The 17968-nt window shown below is 36.2% G+C and overlaps 1 protein-coding gene across 3 annotated transcripts in view; it reads left to right on the forward strand.

The window, feature by feature from the left end:
* The first annotated feature begins 5276 nt into the window (after positions 1-5276).
* Positions 5277-17968, forward strand: part of ERGIC2 (ERGIC and golgi 2) — a 36158-nt gene continuing 23466 nt past the window's right edge. Inside the window, exons 1-4 of one of the 3 annotated variants that reach the window (XM_082419842.1) lie at positions 5334-5412; positions 12735-12799; positions 14339-14481; positions 16001-16109. In XM_082419842.1, coding sequence (XP_082275968.1) covers positions 14376-14481; positions 16001-16109 — 215 coding nt within the window. In that variant the 5' untranslated portion in view covers positions 5334-5412; positions 12735-12799; positions 14339-14375. Of the gene's footprint in view, positions 5413-12734; positions 12800-14338; positions 14482-16000; positions 16110-17968 lie in introns of all 3 variants that reach the window. The other 2 variants (XM_082419843.1, XM_082419841.1) reach the window with 2 other exon arrangements.

Raw genomic sequence — 17968 nt, forward strand, 5'->3', positions numbered from 1 at the left:
ATCAGGATGGGTAAAATCTGATAAAACTCTCATGTTTGAATGTAGTCAAAATCCAGCAATATGCTGTTATGTGTGGAAGGCAGAGGCTATGTCATATGTTACTTGGGGAGAGGTTGATTTTATTAAGCCTTGCTGTTCAAGAATACAGTATAGCTTTCTAATTTTTCTGTTCTTTTTTATGTCTCCATTTTTTTTTTTCAAAAATTCTCTTCATAATTTCCCTAAGGATTTAATTGGGGAATGACAATCCCATTAGGCTACCTTAGTAGCTTTCCATGTGCCGACTTCTTTACATATATTAATTTAATTCTGAGCACAATTGTATCAGAAAGACATTCTCTTTCCCATTTTACCAATGAGGAGATTGAAGCTAGGGAGGTTGACTTGTTTTACATCACACATCTGGTTTCAGAGCAAAATTAACACATAGATTTTTCTGATTACAGACTTTAATTACTATATCACATGGCTGATGGGTATTTTCAGAAGATAATGTAGGCAAGATTGTGGAGTTTGGACTGGGGAGATAAGACTGGGAGCATGGAGAGATTGGAATTGGGCTGGCTTCATTCACACACTTGAACATGAGAAGGAAAATAAAATGGAGAGAGGTAAAAAGAAGACTTACATGTAATAAGGGAGGTTCAGTTTTCAGAGAGCTTAAAAATAGTATAAATTTCCTTGGATCCACCAGGAATTACTTGCCAGCTGCTGGTTAAAAAGACTTTACTACAGTAGTTTGAAGGAAATACGATTTTTATTCTCTTACCTAAATGAAGTCAGGCAGCTGATAGGCAGCTCTACAAAGTTAGAGGGCCTGCGGCTTTTCCTGTCTTCCTCCTCCACCATCCTCAATGTATTGATTCAATCCTCAAGTCATAAAATTGCTGCAGGGCTCAGGTCATCGCAGTCACATTCCAAGATGGGAAATGAGGGAGGGCAAGGAGAAAAGGGGATAAATGGCTTTCATAAAAGCCCTACTCAGTGACTTTTACTTACATATCTACCTGCCAAGCCTGGGAATATAGTTCTTCACTTGGGTTTACTGTCCAGGATTCTTATACTAAAGAAGGAGAGAAGAGTATTTACATGGCAACCAGAAGTCTCTCCCACATCCCTAATTATAATACTTTGCATTAATTTTACTTTTATCACCTTTTCTAGGAATAAATGCAAAAGAAACAGTGTCAATTAAAAAGTGATACTGTGGTTGTATAAAGCAAAAATTATAATTCTTTACTTCACTGCTATCCTTTTCCCATTTCCTCTAGTTATCATTTTTAATAGTCCAGGACATCTCATAACAATAATAGGAGTTTCAGAAGGAGAAAATAGAGAAAATGGAGGTGAGAAATTAATCAAGGAAACAAATCAAGAAAACTTCCTAGAACTTAAGGGTATGTGTTGTCAGGTGGAAAGAATGCACTGGATGCCCAGCACAAGAGTGAAGACGGACCCAGATCACAGATGTCACTGTGACGCTTAAAGGCACTGGGGACAAGAAAATTACATAAGATTCCAGAGAAAAACAGGTCTGATACAATGGGTCAAGAATCTGAGTGGCTTTAGACTTCTCATCAGGAATATTTAAATGCACAAAGGTGCTTTGCCATGTGGACCTCTCCACTGGGCTTCTTGAGTGGGCTGATGACAGAACAGCTGCATTTCCCCGAAGGATGATCCAAGAGAGAGCAAGGGGGAGCTGCACTGTCCTTTATGGCCTTTGCTAGCACCCTTTGAACTTTATAATAATTGTTTTTTTAATTCATCCTTGACAAATCATATAGTTCAACTGAATCAAGCCTATTTGCTTGGTGTATAGACCAAAACAAAAAACAAAAAAAGTACTAATTTCCCAGCCTCATTTTTTCCACCTTTTGCCTCCAAATGAAAGACTCTAATGGGTTCCTGTGTGTTCCTTCAGCGTGGACTTGGCTTAGGATAGACATGATGTTAATGGCGTCTCCTACCTCGGACTCAGCAATCCCCATCTCTGTTATGATGGGGGTGCCAAAGGGGATCGATCACTGTGCTATAGAGCATCACCCTTATAGACGGATGTGATACCAAAGCAGCAGCCTCAATCTGTGTCAAGGACTCAGACCTTTAATGAGGTTCCCCCAACCTAACTACCCTCCATGAGAGGAAAAATCAACTTCTGACCAAGTTTACTCATGCAAAGACTGGTTCATGAGAAGGTGGAGGGCAGGGGGGAACAGGTCTGACTGGCTTCTTTCCTTCTAAGACCCAGACAGGGAGGAGGGGGACCTCACTATTGTTGGTTCAACTATCCTTTACTTAGAAAAACAAGTTTAATACATAAGAGTATTTGTCAGGTTAGGTCCTGTTGAACAGTAAGATATACAAATGTATTCACAATTTTTAGTCAAAGCATCTGAACTCTGACCATATATTATTTACATATTTAGCTGCTTCTATATTTTTTACATGATAGGAAAATCAACTTATGGACATATCTCATATATGGGATGAAAATTATTTGACCTTTTTAGCTCAACATCAATGGTATATAATCCTATCAGAAAATAGAAAAATGCCTCTGCTGTGCTCAGTTGAAAGTTGATTTTCTTTCTGTCATATCATCCTGGGTTTTTTTCCTTTCTAATTATGATAGTTTGTCACATACATAAAAATCACACAGTCTGGTGTATAGCATGAAACTGGAAATAGTCTTAATGAAGGAAATTGATTGGTCATTGGGATTGGTAGCTAGTGACTGAATCTGAGGTTAGTGGTGCCATTGACTTTTGTAGATACAGTGCAGAAGAAATAGATTTGGGGTAAATTATAAAATCCACTTGGGATATATTGAATTTGAGGTGTTTCTGGGGCATTCATATAGCAAAAAGTATTAACTTACCTTAATTTTGTTGCTTACTTGCTAAAACTTTTATGCAAACTACAGAGAACTAAAAAAAGAAAAAAACAAACAAAAATCAGCATGAAAACACCTTTTGATCATTTGCACAAAATACAGGTTGTTTAGCACCAGTTGTTAATTCCCAGTCTAACACCTATCTCCCAGTTCTCTTCTGTGGGCAATGTTACCAAACCAGGTTCATTTTACCTAGCGCACAGCAAGCCCAAATGCTGAGATGCTGAGGTCTGCAGCAAAGGCAGGGTTTTTCCACACAGCAGCCAAGTGAGGGAGCTGGAGGGCAAATCTCAAATTTGCCTCCCTGAAGGCAAGGGGCTCTGGGTATTTATGGAATAAAGAAGCAGGGCGGTCTCAGTGGGGGAGCATGGAGAAGGGTGATGGGAAAAAGGTGAGGTAACAGTCATTCTGTGCAGGCCTAACTAAGCTATGGGCCACTGCACCTTCAAAAGGTCACCAAGTGGATACTCCACATGCCCAGTTGAAGGGTTGGTGGTCCCATCCAGCCTTAACCAGCTCAGCTTGAGCTAGACACAGATGACCCCAAGTTGCTTGAAAATAACTCGGGCAAACATCTTATTGTTTAGGCTATGTGCTGCTTGGAGGACAAGCAAGTCTTAAAATGACCTTGATTAGTGAAGGCAGGTGAAACGGATTTGACTAATCATTACCCACAGTTTCAGTAATACATAATACAATGGACATTTTTTTTTCCTTGGAAGCAAACTGTTTTCCAGATATAACTCCACCAGTAACATAGGATTAAGTACTCGCCCCTCTTTCAAGTTAAGCAAGGTTTCAATCTTCAGGAGGAAATTTAGTCTTCACTGAGTATTTTAGAAGATGGTGAGCTGCTTTTTAAATAAGCAGGATCAAATTAGTCAGTTTTGTTTCACTGGGACATCCAACTCTTATGGGATAGTTGTTACCCTGAAAGTAGACTACTCTAGAGACCAGGCATCAGGTGTAACTAAGTGAACAACAACCAGCTTCCAGCCACACAAGACCTCAAACAATCAGACCTACAAAGGAAGGGCTGATGGTGCATTTGTGGCTAAGATAAAGAAGCACTTTAGATATGTATTAACTCATTTAGTCCTTATAACAATCTTTGAGACATTATAGTACAATTTTATAGATGAAGAAAAGAGGACAAAAAAATGAAATAATGTGCCCAAGGTCACATGCTAGTAAGTGATTGATTGGACTGGAATTTTAACCCAGGAAATCCTAGCTACAGTGTCTATGATCTTAGACATCACATTATGCTTCTTCTTAAATATGTGAAGGAGGCAGAAACTTTATATCAGTTTAGAGTTGGTTTAAAGTTTCTGGACTAATCCTGAAATGAAAGTCTGGAAATGAAATTGCATCAGTGGAAACTCTTTATCTGCCCTTATTTTCTAGGATAGTTTAAATTTAGTAAAATTTCATATTTCGATAAATGTTAATTCAATAAACAAAATGATGACTGCTCCTTTGAAAGGCAGTTTAGTCTTGTGGTCAAGATTTCTCTGCCTCTCCCAGCTATCTGACTTTGGGTAAATCACTTAACTGCCACTTGACTCAATTTCCTTATCTATTAAATGGGTAAATAATGTTATTATCGTACACAGTTGTAAAAGATTGAACGAGATGAGGAAAGTAAAGCATATAAATATTGCTTACTGGGGAAAAAAAAGCAGTGCTTACCCTTTAAGAATTAGTCATTATTACGCTTTTGTTAGAATTTTTGGTCAATAAATCATAAAATTAAAAATCTCAATGTTTGGAAAATCTGGTAACACATGGGCTTGCTCTTGAGCCCTTTTTTTCCCAAAGTTCCCTCTGTTACCTCTTATAATATGAAGTGTTAGGGAAAAAAGGTGAATGAAGTATTAATTTTCTTTCTCAACAAATATTCGAGTGCATAGAGAAGTATTGGTGGTATAAGAATAAGGAAGACAGATGTGATTTCTTACGGAGCTTACCATCTGGAAGACAAGAAAAACATTTAACAAATAATTAAAAGCGTTACCTGTGCCTGGAAATTAAAGTTTAAACGTTCTTGACAGAAGAAAATAAAGGGGCACAAAACATGGTGCAGAGTTTGGAAGAGTAATACGGATAAGGCTGCAAATGTTAATTCCTGCACCCAAGTATCTCATTCCTAACGAAGTACTATAATAGGAGTTGAGATTCTTTCTGTGGTCTCTAAGTATCCGTTGGTAGGTAACAAATTTCTCCTTGGAGAAGTTAATTCCTTGCTAGCCACGTGATCACAACTGAAATAAGTTTAAACCGCGATTCTGTTTAGCCACGCCCCTTTAACTTGGCTCACACCTCTTGATTCACAAAGCACTTCGTCAGCGAAAGGAATATCGCGAGAACTCTACACCGTTCCCCCCCCCCCCCAACCCCGCTGACGTTTTTAACGGTGGTAGTTGCTTTTGTTCTCGCGATATTTCCGGGTAAACGGGAGCCCGGGCGACCGGGCTTCTGTGAAACATGGCGGTCGGCTGGGACCGTAGCACAAGGTAAAATACTGAAACCTCGCTGGGTGCTGTTTTCTCGTTTGTTCCAGGGCTGTTCAGGGCATGAATGTGGTTAAAGGGGTGAGAGCCCGTCATAGCGTTGGCTCTCTGTCTTAATTCCTCTCTTCCGGAGAGCGGGCCGGACCGGGGAGCCGGTCTACCTACCTTCCCCGGGGTCGTTACTGGCAGGACCCTGGGCAGCGCTGCGCCTGGAAACTCCCCTTTTCCTGGTCCAGTGTCTCTCCGCTGTCTTCCAACTTGAAGGAGTTTAGCTGCGTTCCCATAGCTGCTGACCCTGGCCCATTGCTTCTCACAGTGCCCCGTGCCCCGGTGGCTCCTCCCGTCCGCAGGGGCGGAGGGTCCCGCGTTGTGAAGACCAGCCTGATCGTGTCCTGATCCTCCCGGGTGTCTGGCTCCCATCCCCATTCAAATACCAAATTCTTCGCAGCAAGTTGCGCTCTCTAAGAAAGACCGAGATCTTGGCCTCGCCTCGGGAGGTTCGCACGCCGCTTAGGAAATTGAGAAAGGGGCAGGGCAGGGTGAGATGCTGTAGAAGAGACAGGTCCGAGTGTCACTACTTTTCTGAAACCCTCGGAGAGTTAAGAAGCCCTTGTTAGATAACGTGTCAGCTCGTGGTAGAGAATAGCCTTGGGTATTGGTAGTATATAGAATTAATAGGTCATTGTTTGAGAAAACACGTTCCAGTAACTTTTATATTTAGGATTTAGTGCCCTCGAGACAACGCAAAATTACAAAATATCGGTTAAAATGATGCAAGACTGGCTTTCAGAATCAGTTAAAGATGAAGATACAGAAGCAGATAAAGATACAGTTAAAAACGGGATTTATTTATTTGTTTGCAGTTGTACTTAGGTATTTCATTGAACTCTAGTGTACAGCCATTATAAAGAAATGAATTAGGCTTGTTCACTGAAGAATTCAGGACTTATATTTGTTTACTTAATTTGTTTATTGCTATCTCCAAATTGATGCAATTATTCCAGTTCTCTTAGAGGAAAAACATGAAAAAAAGAAATTTCATGGTTTTCTTCGGGGGGAGAACGTGGGGCGGAATTTCTTTCTTTTTGATGATGAACTTCAGTCACAACTGACTGCTGTAATTGTTTGAGGGTACAAATCATAAACATATATCAATCTTGAAAGTCTCAGAGGAAATCAGTACTAGTTTGGAACAACAGCAACAAAAAAGAATTAGAAAAAATGATAAATTTCTTTGAGGATTAGTCATTTAATTGGAAGAAATAGTGAAACATTTTTAATAGAAGTTACTTTTTAGGCAGTCTGTGCGTGCTCCAAATCCTATTCAACAGTTTTTCTATATTTATTCTGATTCTGCCTCTTAATGTCATGATGTGTAAATTAACCTCTTTCTGTCTTAGTTTCCTTATCTATAAAATGGGAATAATAATAATACCTAACTCAGAAAGTGAGTGGTGATGATCAAGTGAGCTAAAACATACAAAGCACCTAGAACAATGCCTGACATACAGTTAACTTTCATTAAATGTTAGCTCTTGTTATTTTTAAATTTTTGTTTTCTAACTTCTATACCTACTCACAAAATGTTGCCTTTGTTCTTAGTCAAAATATAGACTGAAGAAGATGCTTTTATAAGTAATTTCTTTGATTCCAAAATTGATTAAACTCTTCAGTCTATATGGTTAAAATGTCCTTAAACTCCATCTTCCAATTGCTTGCTTTCTTAAGCCGTCATCCTCTCTTAATTACTAAGGTACACATTCCTCCTTCTACTACTCCATGCAGTCTTACTTCAGTCTAGGTCAGTTCTAGGTCATTTCTGCCCTAGGTGCCTTGTTAACCCATTCTCCTTGCTTTTGGGGACCTTCGTTCTGTTTTCAATATATTTCATGTGTCTCTGACCTTTTCCTCACACTTTCCTTACTTGTTTAATTCAATTAATTTAATTCAGTTTTGTATGCTTTTATTGAGCAGTTACTGTAGTCAAACCATTCTTTGAGGAGGGTGATGATTGTCTTTGCTTCATCTCGCTACTAGGTACTTCCAAATTGTTGTGTTGCCATCACTCTATAGTCTCTTCTTTTAACTTTCATTCTATCCATTTGTATAATCCTCGGTCTATTCATGTTATTATCACCTAACTTCAGATACTTTCCCACCTTCCTAAAGACTTTAACATAAACCTCAAATGTCCTACAAGTTTTTGCATTTCTTTTGAGAATTAGAAACATATTTATCAAATGACTCATTTTTATCTTGATTAAAAACTGTGAGGTAACCATTATGTCTACGTCCCTCCTTTTAAAACAAAATTATAAAAGAGAATTCTGAGAAGTTGAGGATCTTTTCAAATTTGTCACATAGCTGGTAAGTGCCTAGAAGTACCCCTAGTGTTTTTGATCACAGAAAACTCACATTTATACCATCTTACTTGGCTTCCAAGTAAACCTTTTTTTTTTAATCACTTGGAAGTTTATTAGATTTGTTTGAATTCTGTTAGTGTAAATAATTTTAAAAACAAAATTTAACTCTGTTGTAAAAAGTTTTAAAGTAAAAAGAATGAGTACTTTTTTGATATCTAGTGTTTGTAAAGTGAAACTAAGTTATCTTTCATAAAATTTATTGCATTCTAATGCAATATTGTCAAGTAGTTTAAAATTACATATAAGTCCTGGTTTTGCTTTTCGTTTCTGAAGTTCAGTGATAGCCTGGATAATATTTGTTCCATCTCCTTTCTCATTGTTATTAATGGCTTGTGTTAGTTTCATAGGACTGCCATAACAAATTACCAACTGGATGGCTTTAAAAAATAGAAATTTGTTCTCTTACAGTTCGGGAGGCTACCAGACTGAAATCAGGGTGTCAGCAGGGCCATACTCCCTCTGACAGCTCTAGGAAAGAAACCTTCCTTGTCTCTTCTAGCATCTGGGCAATCCTTGGCTCCTTGGCTTGTAGATACATCACTCTAATCTCTGCCTGTCTTCACATGGCATTCTCCCCTGTGTGTCTGTGTATCCTCACGTGGCCTTGTTATAAGGGCACCAGTCATTGGATTTTGGGCCACCTTAATGCAGTATGGTCTCTTAACTAATTACATCTTTAAAAACCCAAGTATTTCCAAATAAGACCCATTCACAGATACCAGGGGTTAGGACTTAAATGTATCCTTTTGGGAGACATAGTTCAACTCACAACAATGGCCATGTGTATTAACCAATTAAATATTTCTCATATTGTTAAATATCATTAAAAATAGAAGTTAGCTCATAAAGTGTGGTTAGCAGAAGATAAATTGTGTCTCCATTTTTGTTTGAAGAAGTAATTAAACTTAATTGAGCAGACCATAAAAGTGTCATGAATTCTATGTTTTAATCTTGGCAAAGCATCTGATAGTTTCATTATATTCATGTGGACACAGATGATGAAATACTAGCTATATGACATTACTTAGATTGAGTGTTGATAATGTGTCTCTGTGTTCCAGCATGAAAGGTGGTTTCTTATTTCTTATGCAGGTTTTCAAAGCATTGTCTTAGTTTTTATCAGTGACTTCCTGGAATTTGCTTGTTTTATTTTTTAGTATACACAACAGTTCAGGAGAGAAATTGAAGCTATGGTACTGGACTGGAGATTGTCAAAGTATGAAGAGCAACACCAACCAATGGGCAAAGGAATCTAGCATAATGGCTCCCAAATTTTGTTAACCAGTACAAAAAAATGTATAGAAAAAATCAGGGAAAGGGGCTGGACTTAAGGACTGATATAGAATTGCAGTTTTTAATTTTATTAAAGGAGGATATCCAAAAACAAAACAAACAAAAAACTTTCTATCTACTTTTATCACTTCATAAAAGAAAGGACATTCGACACATTAAAAAAAAGGAAGGAACTAGTCTCAGAATAAAAGACAGATTTTTAAACTGAATAAATTTAACTTAAAAAAAATCCTATATTGTCCTTGTTTTTTTCATTTAGGTACAGACTAGAAACTTTTGTAACAGAATGGCAGTTCTGTGGTTCTGGAAACCACTGATCTAGGGTCTTTCTAAATGTGTTTTTGAAAATGTCTGACCGAGCTGGATGGAGAGGCAAATAGAGTTGGGAATGGGAGCAGTGGAACTGGATGACTGGGAGGAATCCAAGGGATTGAGAACACAGGGAAAATGAAGAGTAGATTCTTCCCTAGTGAGGAAATTAAAGAGCTGGAAGGATAATTGTTTCTGCTCAGAGAGGAAAATTGGTGATTTGGATATTAGAGGTGGCACAGTTTTAAAAGTTAAGAGGAACCAAAGCATGGCCTTGTTCATGTGTGGCTTTGTATAGAATTAAGATGGAAGTCACTGGAGAATATCTGTTGGGCTTACATGGTAAAAGGATTATCATTTTGAATGAGTGCCCAAGAATGAGCGTCATAGGGTGGTGATGGAATGGGGAAGAAGAGAAGTACAGTGAATGATCCAGGTGCTGAAGTCATTAAGGAAATTCTAAATATATCCAGGTGTTAATGGAAGATGAATCAAGTGCTGAAGTGAGTTAGTGTACACTATGGGTTGGAGCATGGACTCTGGAACCAAGCTGCTTGGCAGTGAATCCAGTTTCTACCACCTGCTGTGTGGCCCTTGAAAATACTTGACTGGGGACTTCCCTGGTGGCGCAGTGGATAAGACTCCGCACTCCCAATGCAGGGGGCCCGGGTTCAATCCCTGGTCAGGGAACTAGATCCCACATGCATGCAGCAACTAAGAGTTCGCATGCCAAGGAGCCTGTGTGCTGCAACTAAGGAGTACAGGAGCCACAACTAAGGAGCTGGCGAGTCGCAACTAAGGAGCCCGCCTGCCACAACTAAGACCCAGTGCAACCAAATAAATAAATAAATATTTTTTAAAAAAAGAAAATACTTAACTGTTCTGTGCCTCAGTTTCCTTATTTATAAGTGAGAATAAAAATAGTATTTACTTTGTAGAGTCCTTTAGAGGATTAAATGAATTTAATATATAAAGTGCTTCAAATAATACCTAGCACATAATATGAAAGTTAGCTATAATTCTATGTAGTATGTGTGTTTATTACTATTATTAGAAGATAGACTTGAAAAGGGAAGAGATGGTTGAGATATCATGTTAAAACATGCTACTTCTTTACCTGTGAGTCTCAGAAATGAAGTATGATTCAAAGAGAATTACCACCAGGAGAATGTCATGTTTCATAAAGAGCAGGTAGAAGGATTGCTTTTAGAAAAACTGGAAGTTATTGGATGACTTGTTCATGTCAGAACAGTGGCTCTATAGAGTAGATTGGCAAGTTTTCGAGGTGGAACGAATTTCTTGGGTGTAGGTTAATGCTGAGCTAACAGGAATGGGACCGGAGCAGCAACAGAGTGACAAGGTGCTCCACTGTAGAATAGAGCTGTCTTAGCAGAAGGTGAGACACAGCCTGCTGTTGTCCACCTTTCTATCCCGGGATGGGGGAGAGGCAATGAGAGTGCACTATGCATGCCCTCGGGGTCAGGCCGTGGAATCTTGAAAACTAGGAATGGAAGAAGCCAGAGGCTGGGAAATAGCCAAGTGAGTGCACTGGTTAGGTGATTAAGGGAGGAGTGCAGGATAGGTGAAGTGTTATATGAAGTGTTAGAGGGTTGGTAAAACTAGCTGCTTGCCATATCTTTATACTTACATATAATTTACAAGAAAGCATTTATAGAGCTCATTACAATATAGAAAGTTTAGAAAGTAAAATTCACAGTTTAATTCATTTGCTCAACAATGCTATACCTACTATGTGCCAACCACTGTTGTAGGTGCTAGGGATATACTGTAGTGAGCAAAACAAAAATTCTTCTTGTAGATCTTATATTTTTACATATTTACTTATCTATGTATGACTGTTTTGATTGGAAAGCTGTGCTACCATGAGTTTTTCTGGGGAAATTTCCCACCTTCCTTCTTTCCTTCCTTCCATAAATATTTATCAGGTAACCTGCTGTGCATTGGAGATACAAAGATTAAATTAGACATAGTTCCTGTCCTAAAATTACAATGGAGAAAACAAAATTAAACAAGCCAGTATAAATAGTGTGATAAAGGCACAATGTCCTAGGCGCCCATGCTATAACTCATATGTTTGAGGTCATAGAAGTTTGTTTTTTTTCCCCTGAGAGAGATATTTAGACTGAGACTTGAAGAGTAAATAGGAGTTAGCTACATGTAGAGGTGGGGGAGGGGGGGAAGGATATTTATAGTAGAGAGAATAGCATGTTTAAGGAATAGAAAGTGATTTAGTATGGTTGGAACTAAGACTTTGAGGGATGGGGTTTTGAAGAGAGATAAGCAGGGCCTGTGTTTTGAGTGCTTTGTAAACCATGTTAGGATAGGGTCCAAACTCTTTAAATGTAATGGGAACCTATAAAAATATTTTAAAATAAAATTTATATGATCAGCTTTATGTATTAAAAATATTATTGATTGTAGTGTGGAGAGTGAATTGAAAGATTGAAGATTGAAGCAATGCAGAGATAGATTATGGCAGCTGAGACTAGGCTCCTACTAAGGAACTTCTCAATGGGCCTGGAAAAGAAATGACAGACTTGAGAGACATTTAGGAAGAGTTTAAGTCTAAGGATGCAACTTATGTTTCTAGCTTGTGCATTTGAGTGCATGTGTCATCATTAATGAATATAGGGACACAGGAGGAGAAACAGGTTTGGTAGGGTGAAGTATTTATTTTTAGACTTTAGTCTGAATTGTCTCTGGAATGCCCTAATGAAAATGTAATAGAAGGCAAAAAGATATACATGTCTGCAGAAAGATTTGGACTGGGAGCAAAGATTTGAGAGGAATCAACATGTAGATAGAAATGGAAGGGATGGGAGATCACCTGGGGAAAGTGTGGAGGTTGGGAGGAGGGCCTAGTGCCCTCTGAGAGGAAGAAGAATCTGCAAAATAAGCCAAAGAAGGTCTTAGAGGTAAAACAAAAAATCAGGAGTATAGTATTACCTAAGCCAAGGTAAGAGACTGTTTCAAGAAGAAAAAGAAGTGATGAATAAGTGAGAAAATATATTTTCTCAGAAGCAAAATTGATTAAGGGCTAAAAAGTGTCCATTGGATTTGGTACTAAGCAAGTTGTTAATGACCTTGCTGAGAGCAAATTTAGTTGAGAGGCGAGGAAGTAGTCTCAGTATATGAATATGGACAACTCATACCTTTAAGTTTTGCTGTAAGTATGCAGCTGGAGATCTATACAGTAGTTGGAGTTGGACTTGAGCTTAAGTGGAGAGTTTTGTCTTAAAGATAAGTGGCTTGAACATATTTATTATTTAACTCCTGTAGGAAAGAATGAGTATAAATTGAAAGATGGAAGAAGGATCAGTCTTGGTGCTGTTACTGCTAAGCAGGTACAGAAAATAAATTTGATTATTGAGTTGAACAAACTTGAGGAGCATGGCTTATGCTTAATAAACACTCAGAAGCTTAATTTACAGATGAGAAGAGCAGTTCTATAACTGTCATGGGGATCAAACACTGTCATCTCTTGTCCACATGTTCTTTTTTTCCTTAGGAAAACCATATACATGAAAAGCAAAATTATATTCTGAAGGCCACTTTTGAGTATGGAATCAGCAAGGGGAGTTAGTTGGGTGTTTATAATGGCAAATGAAATCAATCCATTAATGCATTTAGCTTCATTTTAGGGCAATGGCTCCTTCATGGACTGATTAGTAATGCCCCTGGTTAGGGCCTGCTCTCTTTTGGACAGTGTTCATGATTACTGCCAGTTTTTACTTCCCTGAGTCTCCTTTTTCTCCATGAATGCTCTTTCTGTGGTCTGTTCTTTCTGTATTAATCTTACTTAGATTTCAGACAAGTCTTTCTGCCTTCTTCTAGAGACATTCTTTTTCTTTTAGTGACTTTTGCAACCATTTAACTTATTCTGTTATGTGTTGATTTTATCAATACAACTTTGATTTCTGGTAATGCTTGTAGTATCACCTATAATATTTATATAAATCAGTCATATAAAATATTTGAGATTTCAGTTATTTTTATGACTAGCATATTTTAGATATAGTTGGCATATTGATCAAAAAGAGAATGGCAAGCAGTCAATTTTTAAATAATATTTTTATTATAAAAACAGATAATTTGGAAAGTCCATAATTTTGTAAAGAAGACAAAATCTTCCCATGATCTATTTATAACATTTTGTGTATAGGCTTTCTGTTTGTTTCCCATGTATCTTTTTCCCTGTCTCCCATAAAACTGGAATATGGCCTTCTGGTCTTTGCTTAATGTATTATGAGTATTTTCTTACATCATTAAATGTTTTCTTTTATAAGATTTTCAGTGTTTACATAGATTTAGAACTCTTAATTCACTGTAGTTTGTATATTGGATACGAGGAGTTCGTTTCTATCTTCATTATTTAAAAATAGCCATACAAGAAATATCCTCATCAAATTTTTGTGCACAACACAGATATTTTCCTTCGGATACATTCCTAAAAAAGGAATTTACGTAGTCAGAAGAAGAGTGGTGAATATTTATATTCTTGTTAGCAGTGTATGAGCATGTCTGTTTTACTTCATTGTCATCCATTAATGGGAATGTATTATTTTTATATGTTTTGTTAATTTCATAGGAGAAAAACTTTCTTATTTTAATTTGTATATTCAAATATTATAAATGTGATTGAATTGCTTTTCACTTTTTTTGGCTATTTAATGTGTGTGTGTGTGTAAATTGCCTTTCATTAGTACTTTTTGTCAGGGTGGAAGTGGAGAAAAAAGAGATGTGGATAAGTGTTAAGCTTTTTTTTTTTCTCAAGGAGGAATGAGAATGTTACGTTGTTCCAAGGACATTTGTCAGTTATCTAAAAATAAAAGAAACCTTCTAATCTTTTTGGAGGATTCATTTATTCATTTTTTATTCCTTAGCATGACTATATGAAAGAAGAAGAAGGTTTTCCTGAAGATGAGGCGACTGAATCGGAAGAAAACCTTAAGTTTGGTGAAAGAGTTGGATGCCTTTCCGAAAGTTCCTGACAGCTATGTAGAGACTTCCGCCAGTGGGGGTACAGGTGAGTATCAGTTCAAATTAAAACTCCTTCAGTAAGTGCAACTTCTAAGTTATCAATCAAGAACATACAGAAATGTAGCCATGAGGAAGAACTCATCAATGAACTGTGCAGTAACTTTATAGTTGGACTGTCCTCATGTCACACTATTTGCCTTAATTTTATTCTTATATATATTCTTTTTGGCATCCAACCCAGTGCAGTCTGTGCATTTAGCAGTGTTTATTAAAACATTACTGAACAAATTAATCCAGTTTTACTGCTTTGGTGCTCTTGAGTTATGTATACGTATATTAACGAGATTCTTATACGTAAATAGAATTGAAGTTATTTAATGATGTTGAAACTGCCTCAGTCTGTTTTGGTTAAGAATAAGTCAATTTAGACATTATAGACATTCACATTACTGAAGAGAGGCAGCATAGGGTAATAGTTAAGAGCGTAGACTTTGAAATCAGACTGTCTGGATTTAAATTCCACCTCTGCCCCTTCCTAACTACTTGATCTTGAGGAAGTTAATCTGTCTATGCTTTAGTTTCTTCTTCTATGAAATGGGGATGATATCAGTATTTACCAGGTAGAGTTGCAGTAGCAATTAAATAAATTAATATTTATAAAATGCTTAGAGCAGTGCCTGGTACAGATAGTAGTATTTGTTAAATAAATAAATAATGAAATATATCAGAAAAATACGCAACTGTAACAGTATTTACTATTATTTCTTTCCCCATGAAGAGCTGATAAGACAATATACTTCCCATAAGATTGACATTTCATTTTGTAAAATGTGTAATAAATTGCTTGCTATTTCTAATCTCTTGTGATTAACTTTTGTTAATGAAAATAGTACAAGTTCTTGATGCACAATCCATTTTAAGTGTAGTTTGTCATAGTATATGATAGTGCTTTTTCTTTTTGTTAGATCTTTTACTTTTATAAATGAAGTGAAATACTTAGGAGCTTTCAAAGTAGAAAGAGTTTTATTAGAGATTTGGAGATGTTATTTGAGTTTCCGACACAGATTGTTGTGGTTTCTCAGGATCTAAGAAATTAAGCTAGTTTTTTTTGTTTTGTTTTGTTTTGTTTTTAATTGGACTATAGGCATGGATACATTTTTAATTATGAGGGGACTACTTTCAAATTTGTGTTGTAAAACTTATGCTTACTTTCATCATTTATCTTATCTGTGACACTGCTATATATAACAAGGTAAAAGTTTTATGTATTGTAGAATTTTGACAAATCTATTTAGTGAGAAATGTCCTTCATATTGAAGAAATAAAATGCTTTCTCAGTAGTGCAAATGTTTGTGTTCATGTTTGTGTTCATTAAATCTTCATTTTTGAGCTGTTTTAGAAAAAAATTTATAATGACTATTTTAAGAAAAACCTTTTATTATATTCGTTCACATGGCAATCATATTAGGGTATTCTTTGCTAATTTTAATCTTACTTAAAATAGTTTTCTGCTGTTTACCTTTTAAAAATTGTTTTAATTCTTTCTTTTTTTGTTGGTTTCTCAGTTTCTCTAATAGCATTTACCACTATGGCTTTATTAACTATAATGGAATTTTCAGTATATCAAGATACATGGATGAAGTATGAATATGAAGTAGACAAGGATTTTTCTAGGTAACTTTTTTGAAATACCTTTAGATTTAAATTGCTCTGAAGGTAACATATTAAACAAAAAGTCTAACCTTTTATACTTGGTTTATTTTAATTCTGAAGAAATAGTACTGAAAAATCCTCATTAATTGTATGCATTAGGTAAAACATTTTAGAATAATTTGAATACTGGTTAAATTCTAAGAGAAACGTTCTGATTGAATGCATTTATTTAAAAAGGTTAGGAGAATATGTTTTTCCTTAGATGTTGAAATGACGGAAATTGTTTGATGTTTTGAAATTGTTTACTCTTTAGATTTTGAAATATCTTACTCATCTCTGTGAGCTGGAAAATAAATTGTCTAAGGTTACATTGTTTATGCTTATAGCTTGATTGTTGTAAATTGTGTATAAACTATATTTTAAGGTAAACAACATCACTTTTAAACCTTTGAAAATATTAGTACCTTAATTAGGAGACAAAATATACTTTATTTTAATTTTTTTGTATTATTTGGATTTTTTAATTGATTGAAGATAACAGGTTTATAATACTTAGATTGCACTAGATAGCAGGAAACATTTACTTCTCAATTTCAATCCCAGCTCTGCCATTTAGGGAACTTACTAACTCTATTTCTGCATGTGGTTCAGTTTCCTTTTCTGTAAAATGGGGATAATAATTATAGTACTTTCCTCTTCAGGTCAGTGAGAATTCAGTCAGTCAACATTTGTAATAGTTGCTGTGTAACCTTGGGCAAGTCATATAACCGACTTCTTTTGGGCCTCAGTTTCTTGATCTATAACATCAGTGTTATTCTTAATGCCATTAGTTTTTAAGGAATTTGTTGTTTTTCTTATTTTGGTTTTAGCACCAATGAAATAATTTTGATTCTTTCCAAATGAAGTCATGTAGTTCACCACATAAGTGTAGTGGGGATGCCCAGAAGCCTGTCTACTTGGCCTCATCCTCTTCCTATAAAATCTCCTGAGCCTAAACCCCAGGGTTATTTGGAACACAGTTTGAACTCCAGACTACTTTAAGACTCTGTGAAGTTCTAAAAATCTGTACTCCCTATTGAAACCAGATGAAAATTATTAGAGTGAAAAAAGTTTAGATAGGAAGCACAGGACAGGACTGATCCTGATTGTACTCATTCTGTTATTCATGGCACTGATTCTGATATTTGAAAATTAATTTGATTTGAACTAAGCATTTGAAAATAAGGCATTGGTTGAGCCTTTTTAAAGGGCCATGCAAAGCTTTAAGAATCAGGTTTTTTTTTTTTTTCTGGTAATTTGGGTACATTTATCTTGAGTCACACAGACCTAGTTTCCAATATGCCACTTCCGTTGTTATGTGGTCTTAAGCCAGGCATTTATTTAAACTGCCGTAAACACCATTGGCTTATTTGTAGAACTGAAGCTATCTACTTTGTAGGTCCATGGTAAAGAATAAAGAGGATAGTATTTGTAGGACATCAGGTACAATGCCTGATGTATGGTATTTATTTGGTAAATAAGGAGAGAAAGGCTTTCAATTCCTAACTTTTGATTTTGAAAGTTTTGTATTGTTTAATGGCATAGTCTATGTAAGGTTTATGTAAACAGAGGTTAATACTTTTCTCTGAGTTGCTTGGACTTACTAATTGTAGAATTGCCATTAAAATGAAGGATACTGTGTTAAAAACTTGTGAAATCAGAAAGGCTTTTGGAATAATTACAAAATAGAATTTTTACTTTTAAAGTGCCTTTGTTTTGCCCATATGAATGCTATCCAAGTTCTAATTGACATATTTTATTCTGTATGAAGTCCAGGTTTTTCATAGATCAGTTGATTTATATATTGCTCATGTTTTGTTGATCAATTGGTAGGTTCTAAT

The sequence above is a fragment of the Balaenoptera physalus genome (genome assembly GCF_965194825.1).
Source record: "Balaenoptera physalus genome assembly, chromosome: 13".
Taxonomy (NCBI): Eukaryota; Metazoa; Chordata; class Mammalia; order Artiodactyla; family Balaenopteridae; genus Balaenoptera; species Balaenoptera physalus.